The sequence below is a fragment of the Dendrobates tinctorius genome, unplaced genomic scaffold (genome assembly GCF_039654945.1).
Source record: "Dendrobates tinctorius isolate UK_male_01 unplaced genomic scaffold, ASM3965494v1 ptg000034l, whole genome shotgun sequence".
NCBI classification, from domain to species: Eukaryota; Metazoa; Chordata; class Amphibia; order Anura; family Dendrobatidae; genus Dendrobates; species Dendrobates tinctorius.
Genome location: NW_027361702.1, coordinates 1,607,619 through 1,633,855, shown reverse-complemented (window position 1 = coordinate 1,633,855; position 26,237 = coordinate 1,607,619). Strand labels below are relative to the sequence as shown.

Here is a 26,237-nt window from a genome sequence, read left to right as displayed (position 1 = left end):
TTTTTAAATTTAAAAAACGGCATGGGCTCCCCTGTATTTTTGATAAACAGCCAGGCAAAGCTGACAGCTGGGGGCAGCAACCCTCAGCTGTCAGTGTTAGCAAGGCTGGTTATCAAGAACAGAGGGGTCCCCATGCTGTTTTTTTAAGTATTTAAATAAATAATTTAAAAAAACAGCGTGGGGTCCCCCCCACTTTTGACAACCAGCCAAGCTAAAGCAGACACCTGGGGGCTGGTATTCTCAGGCTGGTAAGGGGCTGTGGATATTGGCCACCAACCTAAAAAAAAGCAGCCCGCAGCCACCCAGAAAAGGCACATCTATTAAATGCGCTAATTCTGGCGCTTTGCCCAGTTCTTCCCACTGGCCCTCTAGCGATGGCAAGTGGGGTTCATATTTGTGAGGTTGATGTCACCTTTGTATTGTCTGGTGACATCAAACCCACATGTTAGTAATGGAGAGGCGGAACCTTTGGCCGACAGCTATATTTCCAGACTCCTCCATACACAGAAGTGCTCACTCTTCTAAACAATGCTGTTAAATCACTGATTGGTAATAGCAGATTGGTAAGTTGTTTAGCTGCTGCCGCTGCCACGTGTAGGTGCCCCTTAAAGATGCATTGACACGGCAACATTATATTTCCTGGGAATATTTTTTTCCGATATGGATGTGACCTAAACAAACTTCCGATTCCCCAGTAAATGAGCAAAACTCTCCTTTGTTGAGTTAATTTATTTTTTTTTAATTGCTTAAAAAATCATTGTTCTCAGCAGCACTTTGTTCAGCCAAAACTGGATCTGTGGCCTAGAGGACAATGGCAGAACAGTCTATTACTGATCATTCTGTGCACTTAGCCTACTTATTACAGGCGATAACACGACCATCGGTCGGCAAATACTATCAATCGGTGATTGTTTAATACCGCAGATAACATGCTGTAAAAGCGCTTAATCGGATAGGTCAGACTGCTGCTTTTTGTGTAAGAGCTACATCTGTGTTTTTCACTGACAGAATTAAAAACTATTATAGTCAATGCGGCCATTCACAAGTTTGTTGGGTTTTTTTTTGCGGAGCAAGAGATCCGTGCAAAATCATTGAGACATTTGATATTGATTCTAGTGTCAGATCCAAATCAGCAATGCAAGTCTATGGATTTGCAAAAAAAAATCGGACACCACTCTGATGCCATCCGTGTGTCTGTTTTTCATGGACTACTAGATAGGAGAAGATAGATGAGAAAAAGAAAAGCTTTTCTTAGAAAACCAAAGTCTGAATATAATCACTGATGGCACCACGACTGTTTTTTGTTGTGTGTGAAAAATTGGGACGTCTAACTGAACCCTAAGTTATCACCTCTTTTGCCTCCGATCTGTATCCAAAACCTCTGTTTCATCACTGGCTTATCTCAGTGATACATCGCCACCTCTATAAATGACTTGTAGCATCTATTAAAAGTGGTTCTCTTTTCTCAGTCGCTCTCAATCATCATTTACAAACTTGCCTGATAACAGGGTCTTTTGCTTCCCAGAATTACAATCTTTTTTGGGGTATCGCTCAAAAATATTTTTCATTATATTAGTAAAGACTCTACAACTTATGATCTCCATACAACGTATATCAAAATTACTTTTAAGAATAGAAAAATATATAGTGCAAAAATAAGTAAAGTACCATTCTGCAAACTAACCCTTACCTAGGCTCAATACCCTCTGTATATATGCGGCAAATACCTAATAACTTTATTTTTCTTTTGGTGGTTTAGTAGTTTGTACTTTATATTCTTTCTATAATATTTCATGCGCTGACGTCCTTATGAGACTGTAATAGACACATAGCAGCCAATCTAAGAAGGTGGGAGCAGCCTGAGCCAATCGGCAGGCAGGGGGTGTGTCCCAGACTACCTCAGACTTCCTGCAGGCACTGGAGTTAAGCTGTAGTCACAGAGCAAAACTTTTCTCTAATGGCACTTTGATAATAAGTAACCAAACAACAAAATCTAGTATAAATAAATAGCTGGACATACAGCATTTAGTTATATGCTATTTTTGAGATGTTTATTGAACTTAATTCACATTGACATTTACCAAGTGACCTTTACTGCTATCTAATCTTTAGCCTTTCTCTGTGTATTTTTCTATAGCAAACTCTGGAATATAATATCACCAATCTGGTCAAGCATAGCAGTGAACTTGAAACCCAAATGGCAAAGCTCATACAAATTTGTCAGCAGGTTGAGGTAAGAACAACTTCTACATTCATTACCTGATACTACGCTGAGCACGAGTAGCTGTGTTATCATTTATGGAACATATAATTGGACAAGTAAAAAGGGTTTTTATATGTAATCTGAGAGCAGCATGATGTAGGGCCAGAGACCCTGATTCCAGCAATGTGTCACAAACTGGCTGTGTTTTGCTGTTTCAGTACAATCATTGATGTATCAGCAGAAGATTGTCAGACTAGATGCCTCATGCCTACTAGCCCAACCACACCCCCACCTGTTATGAATGAGTCACTGAGGAGGAAAAACAAAACAAGCTAAGCCACAGAAAACCAGAGGGGTTGGTAACTAAGCGGATTGCAGACCCCAGATCATATCCACACAACTAGCAGTAGCCGTGGAACGTATCTGCGATGATCCTAGACGCCTCGTCACAGCCGGAGAACTAAATAAACCTAAAGCAAGAAAAGGGGAAATCTAAACTGCCCAGAGCAGACCCCAAAGCAATAGACAGTCCCCAAACATGTATTGTCGGTGAGACAAGATGAAAACACAAACACAGATAGAAAAATAGGCTGAGCAAACGATGGGGCCCACACTAACTAGAGAGGACAGGAAAGGAAAGATGCTGTCTGCAATCACGCACAAAACCCTGCCAAAAAATGTCAAACACTTTCTGATAACAAAAACCCTGAAGTCACTAGACTTCAATTCCCTATATCAGCACTCTGGTATATTCTGAAGACAGAGCAAAAAGAGACCAATCTGATCAGGGACAAAAAGCAAAGTGGCATAAACAGAGACATAAGAATGGAAATTCAGCACAGCCCCAGCAGGGGTTGGCTGACCACAAAAACTGAGTAAACAGACCAAATCTCATGTGATATAAATAGCCGATCACACTTAGCTTGAGAAGGCAGGAACAGAACTGGAAACCAGAACCTCAGGGCAGGAAAAATGACCAGCACAAAATTAGGGAGTCGGCTGTCTTAAATCCAGTCAGAGACTCCTGATGTCCACTCACAGTCCTCCTCCTCAGGTGGCAGGTCTCTGCCATTTAGATCAGCTTCATTACCTACTGTTACCACTAGAGGGAGCCTGGATGGAGAACTCATGACTCTTCTGTCAACACATCCAGCTCCACCACCCTCACCAGAAGCCAGAGGTAAACCAGAAAATGAGTTCACAACAGAACCCCCCCTTGAGGAGGTGTCACCGAACCCTCATTCACGCCACCGGGCCGATCAGGATGGGTCCGGTGAAAAGCACGAACCAATCTGTCGGCATGAATGTCAGAGGCAGGGACCCAAGAATTGTCCTACTGGCCATAACCCTTCCACTTGACCAAATACTGGAGTCTCCGTCTAGCCAGACGAGAATCCAGTATTTTTTCTACCTCATATTCCACATTACCTTCAACCAACACAGGATCAGGAGGTGCCACCATAGGAACCACTGGCTCAACAAACCTCTTCAACAGAGACTTATGAAACACGTTATGGATCTTAAACGTAACTGGAAGAGCCAATCGAAAAGAAACCGGGTTAAGAATCTCCAAAATCCTATAAGGTCCAATAAATCTTGGCTTGAACTTTGGAGACGAAACCTTCATAGAGATATTTTTTGACGACAACCAAACCATATCACCCACTTTAAACCGGAGACCAATGGTCCTATGCCGGTTGGAAAACCGCTGGGCCTTTTCTTGAGAGAGGGACAACTTATCCACCACTTGGTCCCAAATCTGCTGCATTCTCTCTACCACAGTTTCAACACCTGGGCAGGCTGAAGATTCCACTTGCCCTGAAGAAAATCGAGGATGAAACCCAAAGTTACAGAAAAAGAGCGACATCAATGTGGCAGAACTAGCTCTATTATTTAGGGCGAATTCGGCCAAGGGCAAAAATGAGACCTAATCATCCTGATCAGCAGATATAAAACATCTTAAATAAGACTCCAAAGTCTGGTTTGTTCTCTCAGTCTGCCCATTGGTCTGTGGGTGAAACGCAGAGGAGAATGATAACTGAATTCCCAGCTTGGAACAAAAAGCTTTCCAAAATCTGAAGACAAACTGGACTCCTCTGTCCGAAACAATGTTCTCAGGAATCCCATGCAACCGAACCACCTGTTGTAAAAACAAGGGCACCAACTCTGAGGAAGATGGCAGCTTTGGGAGTGGTACAAGATGGACATCACTCTCTTCCTCCACTGGTCAGGAACATACAATTTTCCCATAGGACAACGCTCAGGTTTGTCCTCCTGAAATTCTTCCAGGGCACGTCTCAAATCGGGCGAGATGGCAGAAAGAACTACCCCCTCAACTAGGATGGTAGTAGGTTTGGTCACAATAGGAGAATCAGCAAAGAAACTCCTAGAAAAGACGTCTGCCTTAACATTCTTAGTGCCCGGAGGAAAGGTGACCACAAAATCAAAACGCGTGAAAAACAAGGCCCACCTACCCTGTCTGGGATTCAAGCGTTTGGTCGACTCCAGGTAAATCAAATTCTTGTGGTCAGTAAGGACCACAACTTGATGTCTAGCTCCCTCCAACCAATGTCTCCACTCCTCGAATGCCCACTTCATGGCCAACAATTCCCGATTCCCCACATCATAGTTGAGTTCAGATGGGGAGAACTTTTGGGAAAAGAAGGCACAGGGATTCATTTTAGAAGTCACTGGATCTTTTTGGGACAAAACAGCTCCTGCACCAATCTCCGAAGCATCTACCTCCACCTGAAATGGAAGTGAGACATCAGGTTGCCGTAAAACCGGAGCAGAAGTGAACCTCTGCTTCTGCTCCTGAAATGCCAAAACAGCCTCTGGAGACCAATTCAGCACATCAGTGGTCAGATCAGTCAGAGGTTTGGCAATACCAGAAAAATTAGCTATAAATTTACTATAAAAATTAGCAAAACCCAAAAACTTCTGGAGAGCCTTCAAAGAAGTGGGCTGAACCCAATCATAAATGGCCTGTACCTTGGCTGGGTCCATTTCAATAGTTGACAGAGACAAAATAAATCCCAAAAGTGAAATCCTCTGTACACCAAAAAAGCATTTCGATCCCTTAACATACAGGGAATTCTCCCTCAAAACCCGGAACACAGTCCGAACATGTTCCACATGAGAATCCCAATCACTGGAAAAGATCAGAATATCATCCAAATAGATGATCAAAAACTTATCCACAAAGTCCCGGAAAATATCATTCATGAAGGATTGGAAGTCAGAAGGGTCATTAGTGAACCCAAAAGGCATCACCATGTACTCAAAATGTCCCTCCGGAGTATTAAACGCCATCTTCCATTCATCCCCATGCTTGATGCGAATAAGATTATACGCCCCCCTGAGGTCAAGCTTAGTAAACCAGCAGGCACCTTTAACTCTGGAGAATAAATCAGAAATCAGGGGTAACGGATACTGATATTTAACCGTAATCTTGTTAAGGGAACGATAGTCAATGCAAGGCGTTAATGAACCATCTTTCTTGGCCACAAAAAAAAATCCAGCACCTAAGGGTGAAGAGGATGGTCTAATATGACCCTTCTCCAATGACTTCTTAATATAAGATCGCATAGCCTCGTGTTCAGGTACAGATAAGTTGAAAAGCCGACCCTTGGGAAATTTACACCCAGGACTCAACTCAATTGCACAGTCTTAACTAGAGTTGAGCGACTTTTGTTTTTTTAGGGTCGCGTTTCGTTTCGTGAAACCCGACTTTTCCAAAAGTCGGGTCGAGCAAGATCGTCCGATTATAGGGAAAAGTCGGGGTCGTCCCGAAACACGAAACCCAATGTAAGTCAATGGGGAATAAAAGTCGGCAGTGAGAGGAGGACAGGAAACACACCTACAGTGCCCATTTGAATGCCAAAAGCATCAATTCTTCTTTCTTAAGCTTGTCAACCTTAATTAACTTCATAATACAAGTTACGCACTGAAAAATGGGGGTTATTTGGCTGCAAACTGTGGGGGGAGGGCTGGCTCCAGGTTTTCATGTGCCCTGGGCAAAAGAGCGCCCCTTTAACACATACCACAACTCATCATGCTCCGATACGGCAGAGAAATAGCGGTATAGTACAATGAAAAATACCTCACTTTTTACATCTCATGACGAGGCCCATCTATTTCTCCATACAGAATCATTGGTCCCATATAATGTTTGAAACAGTATATGATGAGCTCCACATAATGCTACAGTATATGTTGGTCCCCATGGATGAAGCTCCACTGTCTTATGGGCCCAAATAATGCTCCAAACATAATGGGCCCCATTTCTAATGCTCTAGTGTATAATGGGCCCTGTAAATGCTGCTCCAGTGTCTGATGTCCACCTTTGGAATGTTCCAGTGTATGGTGGGCCCCATCTATCATTCTCCAGAGTATAGTGCTCCCCAAAAATTGCTGTCCCAACATTGAAAACAATCAAATAAGTCTCCTCGCTAGGGAATCCCTGTACTTGTCTGGACAGGTGCTGTAGCTTGCTTAACAGCTCGCCAGCCGTTCTCACGCCCAGTATGGATTACACGTGATTGCACAAAGGTGAGAAAGGGTACCGTATCCCCAGATAACATGTATGGATAGCGTACACATTCAAAATATATGTCTCAGGAGGCAGGCTCAGACGGTGTTAGGCCCAGTATGGATTGCACGTGATTGCACAAAGGTTAGAAAGGGTGCCGTATCCCCGGATAACATGTATGGATAGCGTACACATTCAAAATATATGTCTATACAGCATGAGGCAGGCTCAGACGGTGTTAGGCCCAGTATGGATTGCACGTGATTGCACAAAGGTTAGAAAGGGTATCGTATCCCTGGATAACATGTATGGATAGCGTACACATTCAAAATATATGTCTATACAGCATGAGGCAGGCTCAGACGGTGTTAGGCCCAGTATGGATTGCACGTGATTGCACAAAGGTTAGAAAGGGTACTGTATCCCTGGATAACATGTATGGATAGCGTACACATTCAAAATATATGTCTCAGAAGGCAGGCTCAGACGGTGTTAGGCCCAGTATGGATTGCACGTGATTGCACAAAGGTTAGAAAGGGTACCGTATCCCTGGATAACATGTATGGATAGCGTACACATTCAAAATATATGTCTCAGGAGGCAGGCTCAGACGGTGTCAGGCACAGTATGGATTTGACGGCCCAGATTACACAGCGGAGGAGCAGGGAGAGGTAAAGATTGCAAATGCTGGGGCCCTGCCCAAGCAAGGGGGGCCCACTCGTGGGCGTCGGTACTGGCACTGGGCCCCTCATAGTACAGTGGTGTGTCTGACGGCGGGTGTGCACCACCACCGTCAGAGACACTTGATTGCACTATGAGGGACCCTGTGCCAGTGCCCGCGCCCAAGAGTCGGCCTACCCACCTGTCCAGGGCAACGGCACTCGCACGGTGTCGTGCGGTAGGTGGTGACCCCGGCCATGGGGGGGGAGGCAGCACAGTTAGGGAGTTTTAGAAAGTGGCATATGTTGATGTTGGACATTCAGCTGATGCAAAAGGCGAAATAGGTGAAGTACCAGGAAGAGGTGGACCAAAGCAAGCCATTTTTCTGTCACCCTATGTGTCATCAGGGGAAGGTGGGACAAAATCCTTGGAAACCCATGCGTGGTTCATTTTAATGAAGTTTAGATCATCCACATTTTGGGTTGACAGACGGGTCTTTTTTTCTGTCAGGATTGATCCAGCTGCACTGAAGACTCTTTCCGATAGCACACTTGCAGCTGGGCAAGCGAGCTCCTGTAAGGCATATTGGGCCAATTCAGGCCAGGTGTCCAGTTTAGTGGCCCAATAGTCAAAGGGGAATGACCTGTGTGGGAGAACATCGATATGGGAGGAAAAGTAGTTTGTTACCATAGTTGACAACTGCTGTCTCCTGTCACTTTCCATCGATGCAGTATGACCAGTTGTGTGAGCGGTATTTGAAAAATCAGTCCACAACATTGTCATGAAACCCCTGTCTCCAACGCCACTTCTGCTGTGTGCACCACGAACACCTCTGCCAAGCTGCCCCCGGCCCGTACGGCTCGTGTGAGAACCATCACCGCTGCTGTGTGCTGGGAATGCCTCAAGCAACCGATTTACCAGAGTTGCTTGTTTATTAGCCAATATTAGGTCAAGGTTCTCCTGTGGCATGATGTTTTGTAATTTGCCTTTATAGCGTGGATCCAGGATGCTGGCCAACCAGTAGTCGTCATCGTTCATCATTTTGGCAATGCGGGGGTCCCTTTTTAGGATCCGCAAGGCATAATCTGACATGTGGGCCAATGTTCCCGGTGTCAATGATGCACTGCGAGTGCTGGGTGGAGGAGCACTTTCTGGCAAATCCACATCCCTCCAGTCACGCACAAACCCTGTACCAGACCTTGCCACGCCAACATTTTCACTTGCCCCACGAGATGCATCCTCCTCCCCTAAGTAATCATCCCCATCATCCTCCTCCTCCTCCTCTTCTTCCTCCACCTCGTCCAGGAGAGGTCCCTGAGCAGACAATGGCTGAATGTCATCAAGGATTCCCTCCTCCTCTTCCTCCTCATCAACATTGGCTGCAGACGCCTGCTCCTTAAGGTGCGTCAAAGTTTGCATGAGCAGACGCATAAGTGGGATGCTCATGCTTAGGATGGCGTCGTCTGCGCTTACCAGCCGTGTGCATTCCTCAAAACACTGAAGGACTTTACAAAGGTCTTTCAGCTTCGACCACTGCACACCTGTCAACTCCATGTCTGCTCTCAAAGTGCCTGGCCGTGTATCCTCCCACAAATGCATTATGGCCTGCCTCTGCTCGCACAGCCGCTCCACCATGTGCAGGGTGGAGTTCCACCTTGTTGCAATGTCTATAATGAGGCGGTGGTTGGGAAGGTGGAGCAATCGCTGCAGCTTCTGCATACGAACGGAGTGTACAGGCGACCGGCGGATGTGCGCGCACAGTCTTCGCACCTTCTGGAGCAGGGCTGTTAACTCCGGATAATTTTTGAGGAAGCACTGCACCACCAGGTTCAAGGTGTGAGCCAAGCAAGGTATGTGGCTGAGTTTTGAAAGGGCTATGGCTGCCACAAAATTACGGCCGTTATCACTAACTACCTTGCCTGCCTCAAGATGTACACTGCCCAGCCATGACTCAGTTTGTCGCTTCAAGTACTCGGCCAGCACCTCGGCGGTGTGTCTGTCGCCCAAACACATCATCTGCAACACAGCCTGCTGACGCTTTCCACTAGCTGCTCGACAGGGGGACACATCATGTGCAACAGTGGCAGCTGCAGATGGAGTGCTCGTACGACTGCGCTCTGTGGACGAGCTTTCGCTTCTGGAGGAGGTGGAGGAGGAGGAGGGTCGAACGCCTACAGCCAACTATTTCCTATACCGTGGGCTAGGCAGCACTGTCCCACCACCGCTGTCCCCTGTGGACCCTGTATCCACCACATTAACCCAGTGCGCAGTGATGGACACGTAACGGCCCTGGCCATGCCGACTGGACCATGCATCAGTTGTGAGGTGCACCTTTCCGCTCACTGACTGCTTGAGTGCATGGACAATGCGGTCTTTCACATGATGGTGGAGGGCTGGGATGGCTTTGCGAGAGAAGAAGTGGCGACTGGGTAGGTCATAGCGTGGTACTGCATAGGCCATGAGTTCGCGGAAAGCTGTGCTTTCCACCAACCGAAAGGGCATCATCTCAAACGAGATTAGTTTGGCAATGTGGGCGTTCAAACCCTGTGTACGCGGATGAGAGACTGAGTACTTTCTTGACCTACTCATAGTGTCTGGGATTGTGAGCTGGACTTGAGAGCTGCATATGGTGGAAGTAGCGGTGGACAGGGCGGACTGAGAGAGGGTTGATGATGGTGATGGAGTTGGTGTTCTTTCTGATGGCCTAGAATCAGTATTTCGTTGATATAACAGTGGGATTCCCTGACTGCTGTGGTCTTGCAACGACACCTCAACATTTGCTGCTGTGCTAACCGGTGGGCTTACAGTGGGGGAAACAATGTAGCGTTGCTGACTACCTTCGTTGTGATCAGTTGCACATGTGGCACTTGAGTTTTGGTGTTGTGTCCACGCTTGCAAGTGCATGCTGGTTAAATGTCTAAGCATGCAACTGGTATTCAAATTTTTCAGATTTTTCCCTTGGCTAAAGGTCTTTGCGCACTTCTTACAGATAACCTTGGCCTGATCATGAGGATTTTGTTCAAAAAAGTGCCACACTGCACTCTTCCTACTTTGGCAGACATTTTGCGGCCTAGCACGCTGTGATCTTTTGACCCTCTGGACAAGCTGTCCAGCAACTCTTTTGATGTTTGGAACCTGTCTTTGGAGTGCTCCGGGCCTGCCAGATAACAGCTGTTGCGATGTCGATGTCTGCTGTGGATGCTCCTCATCTGAGCTATTGGAAGCAGCACCCTCTTCCCCCAATGGATGCCAATCTGGGTCAACAACTGGGTCATCCATCACCTCCTCTTCTATGTCATGTGCACCTTCCTCTGTGTCTCCGTGTATGGTGGTATAGTGTGCGGGAAGGGGCACCTGAGTCTCATCAGGGTCAGAATCTGGCTCTGTACACTGCGAGGACAATGTAGTGCTCTGAGTGAATGTACCAGCAGAATCATCCATCAGCGGCTGTGCATCAGTGCACTCCATGTCAGATTCATCTTGGCCTGGGTAATTCACCATTTGACTTGATAATCCAGGCATGGTATGTGAAAACAGCTCCATGGAGTAATCAGTAGTATGGCCTGCGTCATCCTTCAATCTTGGTTGGGGTGAAGGACACAAGGAAAGGTGTGGTTCATGAACATGAGCCTCCAATGACGACTCAGTGCTTTTACTTTTTACAACTGAAGAAGAGGAGGCGATAGAGCTGGAGGCTGAGTCAGCAATGTAAGACAAAACTTTTTCCTGATGCTCTGGCTTTAAAAGCGGTTTGCCAACTCCTAGAAAACTAAGCGTTCGAGGCCTTATGTAGCCAGACGATGACGCAGGGTCAGCACCTCCTGCATTCGGTCCTATTTTGCTCTTGCCACTACCATCAGATCCACCACCAACACCATCATTACCAGCTGCCAACCCCCGCCCAATTCCACGGCCTCTTCCACCAGCCTTCCTCATTTTTGGTAGAAATGTAGACAAAATCCAACAAACTATATAGTAATGTAAAACAAGGTACAAGGTGTCTATAGGACAGGGGAGATTTTGAATTTCTGCACACACTTGTGGACAGTGGACACTTTCGGATTGTGTGAGGCCCACTGATATCTGAGCGCTATGTGACAGGCTCGATGGCACTGCTGTGACAAAAGTGACTAGAGGATAAGGGAGATTTTGAATATCTGCACACACTTTTGGACACTGGACACTTTTGGATTGTGTGAGGCCCACTGATATCTGAGCGCTATGTGACAGGCTCGATGGCACTGCTGTGACAAAAGTGACTAGAGGATAAGGGAGATTTTGAATATCTGCACACACTTTTGGACACTGGACACTTTTGGATTGTGTGAGGCCCACTGATATCTGAGCGCTATGTGACAGGCTCGATGGCACTGCTGTGACAAAAGTGACTAGAGGATAAGGGAGATTTTGAATTTCTGCACACACTTGTGGACAGTGGACACTTTTGGATTGTGTGAGGCCCACTGATATCTGAGCGCTATGTGACAGGCTCGATGGCACAGCTGTGACAAAAGTGACTAGAGGATAAGGGAGATTTTGAATTTCTGCACACACTTGTGGACAGTGGACACTTTTGGATTGTGTGAGGCCCACTGATATCTGAGCGCTATGTGACAGGCTCGATGGCACTGCTGTGACAAAAGTGACTAGAGGATAAGGGAGATTTTGAATATCTGCACACACTTTTGGACACTGGACACTTTTGGATTGTGTGAGGCCCACTGATATCTGAGCGCTATGTGACAGGCTCGATGGCACTGCTGTGACAAAAGTGACTAGAGGATAAGGGAGATTTTGAATATCTGCACACACTTTTGGACACTGGACACTTTTGGATTGTGTGAGGCCCACTGATATCTGAGCGCTATGTGACAGGCTCGATGGCACTGCTGTGACAAAAGTGACTAGAGGATAAGGGAGATTTTGAATATCTGCACACACTTTTGGACACTGGACACTTTTGGATTGTGTGAGGCCCACTGATATCTGAGCGCTATGTGACAGGCTCGATGGCACTGCTGTGACAAAAGTGACTAGAGGATAAGGGAGATTTTGAATATCTGCACACACTTTTGGACACTGGACACTTTTGGATTGTGTGAGGCCCACTGATATCTGAGCGCTATGTGACAGGCTCGATGGCACAGCTGTGACAAAAGTGACTAGAGGATAAGGGAGATTTTGAATTTCTGCACACACTTGTGGACAGTGGACACTTTTGGATTGTGTGAGGCCCACTGATATCTGAGCGCTATGTGACAGGCTCGATGGCACAGCTGTGACAAAAGTGACTAGAGGATAAGGGAGATTGGATTGCTTTTAAAAAAGCAGTTTGCGGAGCAGTGGGTAAACAGCAATGCAGCCTGTCAGGAAGCCTTAGAAGGCAGCCCAACAACCAACACCACTGATACACCACTATATAGCCTCCCCTTGCGCTGCACACACAGTGACTGGTGTGTTGTGCAGGCCAAATTGCTAGTAGCAGAAGCAGTTTTTTTTTCTTCTCAGCAGGACAAAAAAAAAAAATTGGGATTGCTTTTAAAAAAGCAGTTTGCGGAGCAGTGGGTAAACAGCAATGCCAGCCTGTCAGGAAGCCTTAAAAGGCAGCCCAACAACCAACACCACTGATACACCACTATATAGCCTCCCCTTGCACTGCACACACAGTGACTGGTGTGTTGTGCAGGCCAAATCGCTAGCAGCAGAAGCAGTTTTTTTGTCTTCTTCCCTGCCTAACGCTCTCCCTACAGAATCAGCAGCAACCTCTCCCTATACTAAGATCGGCAGAAGTAAGATGGCGGTCGGCGTGCACGCCCTTTTATACCCCCTGTGACGCCCACCAAAGCAAGCCAATCACTTGCATGCCCTTCTGAAAGATGGTGGTGACCCGTGCCTATGTCATCACGTTGCCCACAGTGTCCGTGGATCCTGCTTGGCTGAAAAAGAGCGCAAAACAAACTTTTGAAACGCGACTTTGGCACGTAAGTCGCCGACCTCGTGGCCGACCTCATCCTAGGGTCGGGTTTCGTTTCATGAAACCCGACTTTGCCAAAAGTCGGCGACTTTTGAATTTTTTCGACCCGTTTCGCTCAACTCTAGTCATAACTCCTATGAGGAGGCTGGGACGCAGACTTACTTTCACTAAATACATCATAAAAATCAGCCAAATAGTCAGGAACATCATGAGACTGGGGAGAGGTGGAGAAAACTGGAGTGTCACCAAGAGCACACCGATATCCCCAACTCACCACAGACACAGATTTCCAATCCAAAACTGGATTATGGATTTGCAACCAGGGAAAACCCAAAACAATAGTATCATGCAAATTATGCAGTACCAAAAATCTGCAATTTTCTTGGTGGTCTGGGGTGACCCGCATTATCACCTGGGTCCAAAACTGAGGTTTATTCTCTGCCAAAGGAGTAGCATCAATACCCCTCAAAGGAATAGGCATCTGCAGAGGTATCATGGGAAAACCACAACATTTAGCAAAACCCAAATCCATCAGATTCAAAGCCGCTCCTGAATCCACAAAAGCCTTGGCGGAAAATGTGTATAAGGAGCAGATCAGAGTAATTGCCAAAAGAAACTTAAGTTGTACGCCACCCACAGCAAATGTGAGTGCAAAACGTTTCTCTCATTTAGGGCAAACAGAAATAATATGAGAGGCATCTCCACAGAAAAAACACAGCTTATTACGCCTTCTATACTCCTGATGTTGCACCCTAGACAAAACTCTATCACATTGCATAGGTTCAGACATTTGTTCAAAAGGTGGCAACACCTCTCGTGTAGTTTTACGTTCACGTAAACACAGATCAACTTGAATGGCTAATGACATAGAATCGTCAAGACCAGAGGGAACAGGAATTCCCACCATAATATATTTTACAGTTTCTGATAAACCCTTGCGAAAGAGAGCTGCCAAGGCACCATCATTCCATATAGTAAGGACTGCCCACTTTCGGAATTTTTGACAGTATAACTCTGCAGAATCCTGACCATGGTTCAATGCCAATAGGGCTTTCTCAGCTTGATCAATAGTATTAGGTTCATCATACAACAACCCCAAGGACTGAAAAAATGCATCCACATTAGTCAGAATAGGATTTTCAGGTGTCAAAGAAAACGCCCAATCCTGGGGATCGCCGCGCAGCAAGGAGATGACAATTTTAACCTGCTGCACAGAGCTCCCCGATGAGTTAGGCTTCAAGGCAAGAAATAATTTGCAATTATTCTTAAAATTCAAAAATTTAGACTGATCCCCAGAAAACACATCAGGAGTAGGGATTTTGGGTTCAACAGCATGTGATTGAGCGAGATAGGCGGAAATTCCCCGCACTTCAGCAGCGAGCTGCTCCATGCGATCAGACAATTGCTTAATCTCCAGTAAGGAAAAAATCCTCCTATGGCCCCAGAGAAAAAGAGGAAAAAATGCATATAAAAAAAAAATTCTGACACTTTTTTTGTTTTTTCCTGCTTTTGAGTACCCTAGAATCTGCGGTAAGGCTGGTGATTCTGTTATGAATGAGTCACTGAGGAGGAAAAACAAAAACAAGCTAAGCCACAGAAAACCAGTGGGGTTGGTAACTAAGCAGATTGCAGACCCCTGATCCTATCCACACAACTAGCAGTAGCCGTGGAACGTACCTACGATGATCCTAGATGCCTCGTCACAGCTGGAAAACTAAATAAACCTAAAGCAAGAAAAGAACGGTACGGTGGCTCAGTGGTTAGCGCTGCAGCCTTGCAGTGCTGGGTTCCTGGGTTCAGATCCCACCAAGGACAATATCTGCAAGGAGTTTGTATGTTCTCCCCGTGTTTGCGTGGGTTTCCTCCGGGCACTCCGGTTTCCTCCCACATTCTAAAGACATACTAATAGGGAATTTAGATTGTGAGCCCCATCGGGGACAGTGATGATGATGTGTGCAAACTGTAAAGCGCTGCGGAATATGTTAGCGCTATATAAAAATAAAGATTATTATTTATTATTAAGGGGAAATCTAAACTGCCCCAGAGCAGACCCCAAAGCAATAGACAGCCCCCAAACATGTATTGTCAGTGAGACAAGATGAAAACACAAACACAGATAGAAAAATAGGCTGAGCATACGATGGGGCCCACACTAACTAGAAAGGACAGGAAAGGAAAGATGCTGTCTGCAATCATGCACAAAACCCTGCCAAAAAATGATAACAAAAACCCTGAAGACACTAGACTTTAATTCCCTATGTCAGCACTCTGGTATATTCTGAAGACAGAGCAAAAAGAGACCAATCTGATCAGGGAAAAAAAGGAAACTGGCATAAACAGAGGGAATGGCAATTCAGCACAGCTGACCACAAAAACTGAGTAAACAGACCAAATCTCATGTGAAAAAAATAGCAGAGCACACTTAGCTTGAGAAGGCAGGAAAAGAACAGGAAACCAGAACCTCAAGGCAGGAAAAAATCGGCTGTCTTAGATCCAGTCAGAGACTCCTGATGTCCACTCACAGTCCTCCTCCTCAGGTGGCAGGTCTCTGCCATTTAGATCAGCTTCATTTCCTACTGTTACCACTAGAGGGAGCCCAGATGGAGAACTCATGACTCCTCTGTCAACACATCCAGCTCCACCACCCTTACCAGAAGCCAGAGGTAAACCAGAAAATGAGTTCACAACACCCACCACTGATTGGCCTATTTGTGTCAATATACAGTGTACACAGAAAGTTACCAATCAGTTGTATGAGCGGGGTTGTATACAGGAAGCTGACAATCAGAGGTGTGGGCGGGGTTTTACACAGCTCAGCATTCCGAGCTTTGCAGCAGAGAAAACTGTGACTGTATCACAGCTGCGGCACACAATGTACTAAGTGACACATTGCCAGAATCAGGATATCTGGCTCAACCTCATGCTGCTGTCAGGTTGCATAGCGAAAGCCTGCTGTCATATTCCTTTTACTATATTTGTAGGCTCTGCCCATGCTCATGTTGTGGCTTCTTTTTACATTCAGAGTTCTCCCGCATTAGAGTCTGTCTCTCTGCAGTTCCTTCCATTTGCTCTCAATGTTCAGTCATATTCAGGTGCATCACAGTGGACCTACACCAGCAGATGACATGGCTCCCCAACCCATCACTGATTGTGGAAACTTCACACTAGACCTCAAGCAGCTTGGATTGTGGCCTCTCCACTCTTCCTCCAGACTCTGGGACCTTGATCTCCAAGATCTAGTGTGAAGTATCCACAATCAATGATGGTTTCGAGACTTTTGGGTTGTCATTGTCAGTAAGCCATAATCATCAACATTAACGGAAATAAACACTTGAAATCGATCACTCTGTAATGACTCTATATAATATATGAGTTTCACTTTTTTGTATTGATGAACTGAAATAAATGAACTTTTTGATGACATTCTATTTTTGTGAGATGCACCTGTAATTCAAGACAGAAACTGTTTCTATATTAGAGAACTGTTGTGAGAGCATACTGTATGTATTATACAAGCGAAAACTGCTCTGGTAGAGGATTTTCTTATAAACTTGATCTTCCTTTTGGCTTCCTCGCATTAAACTTAATAAACCCATTACTACTCTCCCGCTCCAGAATTGCCTTTCCTACTTTGCTCTTGGTGTTTGTTGGCAGGCCGCAGTATCATTCGTGACCACTGCAGCCATTCTCTGGGCCCAGCAGCTCATGTCGTCAACGCGGACAGAGCCAAAATAAGGTGTTCAATGAATTTCCTGGACCAGATGGTCTCCAAACACAAAAATATGGAAATGCAGTTTAGAAACGATTCATAGTGATACTAGCCTCCGTGTTATTTTCAATCTTAAACCAGATATGTAGCAAATTGGTAGAAATGATATTAAAACATAGCTTTTAATTAGCCCTTTAAAAACAACAAATGTTGCAATGAATGACAAATACAAGTGCACACAGTGATAGTGTCTAATGCTCAAATAAAAACAAACCGTATTGTACCACCTCGGTGTCCTATGCCAAAGGATAATAATTGGTTGTATATTACAGGCCTATGTGTCCCATCATATCCCAGGTATTATAACCATATAGACACAAATAGCCAAATTACTGGACCTATAAACTAGCTGTGAACCACCTACAGCGTAAAGTCTCTATTAATGATATTATTATTTCAGACATGCACATTGGACTTTAGCTTATCCACCATGTCTCAGCATATATGTATGTGCGCTATCTACCAATACAGCATATATTGCACATTGCCCATGGAACAGCAAAGTATCAGGGTGTTACTTCCTCTATACACATTGCATTATCCTACTCACATGACAATCTTATAGCAAAAACCGCTGTACTTATCTTGCGCTCGTTACAAAAAGGAGATGAACAGGTTCAGCATACTATATAATGCCCATAACAGTGACCTAATCTCCGCACGTCACCCAACGCGTTTCATCTGGATTAGAATCATCAGGGGTGTCCTGACATCTTGTCTTGAGGCGTAGCACGCCCGTTCTATATTAGCTGATTCTTATAGATAGCGGCATATTGCGGCTTAACGCCGCTTCCGGACGCCGCAAATGGTACTTCCGGTTTGTGTGTAATGCTGCAGACCGCTCTCATTACTTGCCCCACTTCCTGGGTGCTTTGTGAATTGCTGCGCGTCATATCCGGACTGGACACCGCCGACACACATGCCCCATTTCCTGGGCGTCCACAGCGGCGTCAGGAGTCCGGACTTAGTCAAATCGCGTCATAGGGATAAAAATCACATGACGCCCAAGTATCCATGGAGACCGACTGCATTATCACATTTGGTGTAATGTTACTCAATGGTTTACCATGTATAATACCTGGATAATCAGCAGTGCAAACTTCATCAAAATACAATAGGATATTTATGATGCTTTCACATGCACATTTTGATTAATAGAAACAGGTGCTAAAAAATACCTTTAGCGCCAGTTAACCCACTATGTGGACATTTCCAGTGATTCCCTAGTACGTTCTGGTATGCACCATATCAGAGTTAAAAAGCAGAGATAGACTAATTCAGAATAGGGAAATACGGATATAATGAAGATTTAGTGATTTGGGGAATATGTTGGATGAAAAAGGCAGGGCACCACAGACCTCCTTGGTATCTGTAGGAATTATAGAAAGGGTACTCACTCAATCTAGCCCTTTTAATCCCTCTCTATCTGTTCCCTACCTCACGCGGAGGTTGGCACCCTAAAAATCTGCACAAGTGGCGCCCCCACTCGTTGACGGCTCTCCCTAAGTAATATAACCCTATTAATAGCTCCCTACAAGAAGGAAGAAAAGGAGAGTATCTCAATGAGTCTCTTTGGGTGTGAGGTTTGCAGGGAAAAGATCCAATAGGTTTCTCTCTGGAGGATCCGTTTGTCCCAATCACCTCCTCTTTGATTTTTAGGGATCTTCTCTATCCCCATGAAACTGACAGCCTTTATATCCCCCTTGTGTGTTTGATTGATGTGGTTAGCTACCGGTGTGTCACGTTTGTTAATGACGTCCCTGTGATGCTCTCCTATCCTAACCCTAAACTCTCTCTTTGTCTTGCCGACGTATTCTAGGCCGCATCTACAGGTGATCTTATATACAACTCCCATTGATCTGCAATTGTTGAACTGGCGGAGGGAGTACATGTTCCCTGTGACGTTGCTCTGAAATTCCCTACTCTGTTGAACAGAAGTACGGTATTTACACCCGCCACATCTGTAGCAGCCCTTCGGTTGTGTACCTAGCCATGTCGAACCATAAGAGATTTTATGGGTGAAATGGCTACGGACCAGCCTGTCTTTAAGGGAATGGCCCCTTCTATAGGTGATTTGTGGATTTTTCGAAATCATGCCTACAAGATCCTGGTCCATACATAGTATTGGCCAATGTCGATCAATGATGGCTCTAAGATCATTTGCCCCATTTGAAAATTTGGTGATAAACCTGATGGTATTATCATCAGAGTTCTTTTGATTTGGCACAAGTAGTTCCTTTCTCTCCTTCGCTACAGTTGTCTTATAGGCCCCCTTAAGGATATCATCTGGGTACCCCCGTTCAAGAAAGCGGGATCTTAGGTCATCCGCCTGTTTTTTAAAATCCCTCTGATCAGTGCAGTTCCTTTTCATGCGCATATATTGCCCTTTAGGGATGCCTTTTTTTAGGGGGACCAGGTGGCTGGACTCCCATCTTAGGAGAGAATTCGAGGAGGTCGGTTTCCTGTAGGTTTTGGTTACCAATCGACCATTTTCTCGTCTTTCAATAACTATGTCCAAAAAAGGTAACCTGTTGGCATTGACCTCAAAGGTGAAACTAAGGCCTATCTCATTTACATTAAGACCTTTCACAAAGTTTTCAAAGCTGTTCTCATCACCCTTCCATATTACAAACACATCATCGATGTAGCGGAGCCAAAGTACAATCTTATCCTCCGCTACATCAACGTGCTCACCAAAGATGGCATTTTCCTCCCACCAGCCCAGGAGCAGATTAGCGTACAAGGGTGCACAAGGACTACCCATCGCGGTGCCCCTGAGTTGGTGGAAGTACTTGCCATCAAATAGAAAATAATTTCTCTTGAGACAGAACTCTAGGGCCTTCATAACAAAATTGTTATGTTTCACCTATTGAAGGCCCCTAGTTTTCAGGTAATAGTCCGCAGCCATCAACCCTTTCTCATGGGGGATGGATGAATATAAGGCTTCCACATCTATTGAGCCCAAAATCATATCGGTGTCCAATTCGATGTTGTCAAGTTTCAGTAGAAGGTCGGTGGTGTCCCTCGTGTAGGAACTCAATGACGTTACAAATGGTCTTAGAATTTTGTCTACATATAGTCCCAAATTTTGGATTAGACTACCTATTCCGGATACAATAGGTCTATCTTTCAGTGGGGATAGACCTTTGTGAACCTTAGGTAAGGAGTAAAATGTTGCAAAGACCGGGTGGAGCGGGATCAGGAAATCTTTTTCATTTTTATCAATAAGTTTTGCTTGGAAGGCCTCATTAACCAGTATTTTTAGATCTTCTAAAAAAATATTTGTGGGGTTGTGTTCCAATCTTTCATACCCCATGGACCTATCCAGTAGTGAGTAACACAGGATTTTATATTGAGCTACATCCATCACTTCTATATTCCCCCCTTTATCCGAGGGTTTAATAATTCTGGTGCTATCCCTCTTAAGCTCAAGAAGTCCATCCATTTCAAGCTTGGTTAAATTGTGGAATCGTCGTTTTTTAAGCACAGGAATTGCCAGCTTTTCTTCTATCTAATATGTATATGTATAGGTAAAAGCTCATGTTAAAATCGCACTGCACTCGGATGTAATCAGATGCTAGGTGTGAAAATCGCATTGTACTCGCATGTCACTTGTCTGTTTTTTCGGTCCTGATATCAGAACTTTTTTTCTCACATATGGGTACTTACCCTAAAACAGTCTTGCTTACTGATGATGTCATGCAAGGTTGGATGGTCCAGATGGATGGAGTAGTGGATGGTTAGTACATAATGATCGGGAATGTAGTGTAGAGTGTGACTCCTGATGGAGACAATGATGATAATGTCTGTAAAGCCTTGTGGAATATGATGGTCGTACATAAGTGCGCACGCTACATTTTTGCCCAGCCGTGGCTTCCTTGGGGCTTCAACGTGATTCAGACTAAACCCCAATGAATGAAACATACACCAAAGCCAGACAGACAGAGTCTCCTTTGTACTGGTGTGGGTTTTTCTTCAGGTGGGCATGAAAGTGTAATGTATGCAGGAACAGAAGACAGGCAGATCACAGCAGTGACTCGTCTGCTCCATTAGGATGAATTGACCTTAGCGGAGCTATAACAGTACTTCTAAGTGATGGGTCCATGCCACCTCTGCACATTGCTGTGTCTGTGGCTACAGCTGATTCCATGGCCTGTCTATGCAATGCAGCACACTACACACATGGTCGTCTTCCAGCATCGACCACAGGACAGCAGGACATGAGTTGAAAGCGATGCCGTGTAGGGCTGCAAAGGGCGCACTCACTTAGATGTGTGATCAAATACATTCACAAAAACAGCCCATGGCTGAAGCCGGATACACCGCTGCGTGCGGTCTGATGGAAACCGCGGGGCTCACACATCAGCCTGTAATCTCGCTACCTTGTTTACTGTGAAACATTTTCAGAGAGTCCTTGCTACCGCTCGCTTCCCTGTCTGATGTAAGATGTGAACTTCTCAGTGTTACATGATGTGTGAGGCTTTTAGTAATGTTCCTTTATGGTGCAGAAATCATTACTGAGCAGCGGTGTGCTGAAGGCCGACTGACGTCCAGCAGTTTACCGTAAATTTACACATGGGAGGTTTGTTGCATCATGCAATGTGCGGCCGGAACCGCCCCGTCCAGATGAATGTTGGGGCTGATCGGCAGATTTAGTTACACAGCTAACGATTGTCCTGTGCCGCTGCTGCATCGCAGCATAATGCAAGGAGCTACAAGTGCCATGCAACAGATGGATAAAAATCATTTAGGATTTTTTTTCAACACACATGTTTCATAATTAACCTCTTCTTTCCCTTTTTGTTTTTGCGTTTCTGTTTTTCGCTCCCCTTCTCAGAGCCATAACTTTTTTTATTTTTCTGTCAATATGGCCATGTGAGGGCTTGTTATTTTACGGGACAAGTTGAACTTTTGAATGACACCATTGGTTTTACCATGTCGTGTACTCAAAAATGGGAAAAAAATTCCAAGTGCGGTGAAATCGCAAAAAAAGTGCAATTCCACAACAGTTTTTTTGGATTTTTTTTTCCATTTTCACTAAATGCTAAAATTGACCAGCCATTATGATTCTCCAGGTCATTACAAGCTCATAGAAACCAAACACATCTAGGTACTTTTTTATTTAAGTGGTGAAAAAGAAAATCCAAAATTTGTTTAAAAAAGGCGCCTTTTTCCGAGACTGCATTTTTTGTGATCTGGGGTTGGGTGAGGGCTTATTTTTTGCGTGCCGAGCTGCCATTTTGATTGATAACATTTTGGTGCAGATATGATCTTTTGATCGCCCGTTATTGCATTTTAATGCAATGTTGCGGCGACCAAAAAAAACGTAATTCTGGCGTTTTGCATTTTTTTCTCTCTACGCCATTTAGCGATCGGGTTATTTTTTTTTTATTTAACAGTCGATTCTGAACGTGGCGATACCAAATATGTGTAGGTTTGATTTTTTTTGTTTTGTTTTATTTTGAATGGGGCGAAAGGGGGGGTGGTTTAAGCTTTTATATTTTTTAATATTCTTAAAAACATTTTTTTTTACTTTTGGCATGCTTCAATAGTCTCCATGGGAGACTAAAAGCTGCAATAAACTGATCAGCTCTGCTACCTACAGGCGGTGATCAGATTGCCTGCATGTAGCAGACTTGCTGGTTTCCTATCAGCACTGACCACCAGGCGGAGCTCATAGCAATCTGGCACTGACAACCATAGAGGTCTCCAGGTTGTCATGCCAACCCACTGTTGACCCGTGATCACGTGACGGGATCACCAGTGGGCAGATTTCCAGCCTGATGGCCGGAAGCACGCATTAAATGCTGCTGTCAGATTTTGACAGCTTCATTTAATGAGTCAGTAGCCACGGGTGAATCGTGATTCCAACCGCGGCTGTTCCCGGCACATGTCAGCTGTTCAAAACAGCTGATGGGTCGCCCTCCCAGGGCTGTGGGGTACTCGGTACCGGACCAGTTTCTCAGAGGGGAATGTCACAGCAGCGGTGACCCGGTCCGTGGCCCTGGGCACCAAGGGGTAGAGTGGTGGAATAAAGTTTATGAGTGATTCGTGATGCCACCTGTGGTGTTCGGCAAGGGAGGTGTTAAGCCGACGCTGCAGACAGATCCTCTGGGACAGATGGTGTGGTGCAGCAGTGATGTTATAGCCCTCCACAGGTAGGGCTGTAGTCCCAGGGCAGAGTAGATGAAGAGGGTAGGTGTTGAGAAGAGGGTGTAGTGTTTGGCACAGAGATGTAGCAGTGCTGGAGAGTTTGCAGGAAGAAGGCAAGGACACAACTGGGTGCAGTTTCTTTACCTTTACGTTGCTTGGCAAATGCAGTCCAGGGTCCAGATTACAGATGGAACAGGAGCAGGCTAGCCTAGAAGCAACTCAGGGATCTCTCTATCAGATGGGTTGTGTAGTCTCCTTCCTAGCGCTTACTTGAGGTACATCCAGTACTGTATTACACTGAAGTTCCTCCCTCTTGTTTCCTCTCAGATCTACCTCGAATGCCAGACAGCTGTAGCCCTCTATCTCTCTTGGCTCACCCGTCGCTGTTGTGCCTCCGAGTCTTAAGTGGGAATAGAGCATTTACAGCTTCCTATTCCTCTGGTTTCTGTTGCAGGACCTTCAGTATCCATACAACTGTGGAGACCTGACTCCAGATCATGCACTATCACTGGGAGGGAGCTCTCAACTATGCTCAGTCTCCCAGCTTCTCTCTCCACGTCTACACTCTTTGCCCTCCTCACAGAACTGACTTATTTCCCTTCCTGGCCCTCAGAGAGCACTCCTCCCCCAATTCTGGTTCAGAGCTCCCTCTGCTGGCCTGGAGTGGGAACTGTGTTGCATGTTATGGTTAACTGCTAGAGAGACCCTTCATTGCTTCCAAGCATGACATCACACTCCCTGGAGGAAGGCAATGCCACTGTGGCGACCATACTCCTGGGGGCGCCACACTGACATGTACCGTTAAAGCTGTGGGCTCACTGACAGAGCCCACATCAAAAGAAGGTAAGCGACCTGCACATTACTAGTACGGTATAGGTTGCAAAGGGGTTAAAGGGAATTTGTCACCAGGTTTTTACTGATCCCATCTGAGGGCAGCATAATATAGGGCCAGAGACACTGATTATAGTGATGTATCAATTACTGAGCAGCTTATTGCAGTTTTAATACAACCACAGTTTTCTCTGCTGCAGATCTAGCAGTTCAATCAATGATGAGCTCTATATAACACCGCCAACATCACTGATTGGCCGCTTTCTGTTTAGACTGTGAATTGGCAGAAAGCTGACAAACAGTGGTAGGGGTGGGGTTATACAGAGCTCATGAATATGGAGGACTACATGGCAGCAGATTTACTAGTACTCTAGTGATAATCAGCTGATAAAACTGATTTTTTCAGTACTACAGCAAGCAGCCCAGTAAGTGACACTTTGCTGGAATCAGGGTCTCTGTCTCTACAGTATGCTGCTGTCAGATTAGGTGGTAAAACATAGTGACTTTTAAAACTATAGGATGTAACAAACACAAAATAAATCTAAGGGCTATCAATCATATCTCAATGGTCCGACTGGCTGCCGTATCTCCTGAGCCTGCATAGAAATACATGCTGGCACACTCCGGTGAGGCGAGCCGCCAGACAGTCCTAGCTTTGTGATGTGATCATTGTCCGTGTTATACGGCCGTCTGACTGCACCCTCAAATGAACATTCTGCTGCCCCAGGGAAACTTCACATTTAGATTTCTTCAACTAAGCCTTGGTAAAAAAAAAAAAAAAATCAAATGTAAAAACAATGAAAAGTTTGTCCTGATACTGGAAGCACTGCTCCTAGCCTTTAGGCTTCCTGCTTGATGGGGTTTGGCATTCCTGAGTGACAGGTCAGGCCAGTGCCATTATTGCACTGCTCGCCTTGTCTGTAATATCAGATGCACAGCGGAGCTGCACAGAGGTGGTGGAATAAGAGCTAGCCGGCTGTCCAGTATCTCCAGCCTCAGCGCAGTGCTTACCAGCTCAGTGGTAAAGAGCTTGTAAGCGCTGCATATGTCCGGCCTTCACTCCTAAACCGCAATGGTGCTTGGTCCCCTTACCAATGAGCAGTGTATAATAAAACACTAAAGCAGTGGTTCCTTTGATAAATTTGATAAAAAGTACATTGCAAAGTTGTTTCCTTATACAAGCAATCTCCCAATACACCCATCAAAGAAGATCGTAATAATCCTCCAATCTGTTTGCAAACCGGCTACGTTCCATTTTTTCTATTCACCGAGTCATAGCATTGAATAGAAAGCCATATGAGGGCTTCTTTTCTGCATTTCGAGTGGTTATTTTCAATGACACCATTCATTTGACCATATAATGTGCTGAAAACTGGAACCGCTAATACTGTGAAATGGTGAAAAAACACAAATCTGAGATTGTTTTTTGAGTTTGGTTTTAGCATTCAACTTTTCATGTTTTTTTACTTTTTACTTATTTTTTGAAGCCTTCTAATGAACTTGAACTTTCGATCATTTAATCGCCCGCGCTATGTACTGCAATACTTTTGGATTGCATTATGTAGTGCAATGTCCTATGAAGCAAAGTCACAGACTTGGCTTAATAGGAGCAGAACGATGGCTGTGATGGGGTCTACTGTATTAAGCCCCCTTCACACATAGCAAGATCGCTAGCGATATCGCTAAAGCATCACCGATTTTGTGACGCAACAGCGATATCGCTAGCGATCTCGCTACATGTGACACGTACCTCCGACCCGGTTCCCCGCTGGATATAGCTGATCACGCGAGATCGTCCTGGTCCATTTCTCGTCGGCGACTCCATGGACGTGGGAGGAAGATGACACCCTCGCTGTGAGTGACAGGTAAGTGACGACCGCTGACCGCTGCTACATCGCTGGTGAGATCTGCCTGTTTGGCAGCTCACTAGCGACCATTGAGCGATGCACCAGCGATCCTGACCGGGTCGTATCGTTATCGGGATTGCTGGTGCATCGCTAAATGTAACGGGACCTTAAGATGTACTGTGGGAGTCAGGAACAAGTCAAAGTGTACTTTTAGTTTCAGGTGACCGTTCAAAATAAGTTTTTGTTTGTACGTAAGGGGTAATTCTGTC

At 45.3% G+C, this 26,237-nt stretch overlaps 1 protein-coding gene across 4 annotated transcripts in view; it reads left to right on the top strand.

The window, feature by feature from the left end:
- The window catches only part of LOC141087478 (probable E3 ubiquitin-protein ligase MID2), a 651,404-nt gene that overhangs the window by 246,143 nt on the left and 379,024 nt on the right, over positions 1-26,237 (top strand). For 3 of the 4 annotated variants that reach the window (XM_073573030.1, XM_073573028.1, XM_073573029.1), the window contains one exon: positions 2,138-2,233. The exons of the other annotated variant lie outside the window; for it this stretch is intronic. In XM_073573030.1, the coding sequence (XP_073429131.1) occupies positions 2,138-2,233 (96 nt within the window). The remainder of the gene's footprint in view (positions 1-2,137; positions 2,234-26,237) is intronic. 4 annotated transcript variants of the gene reach the window in all.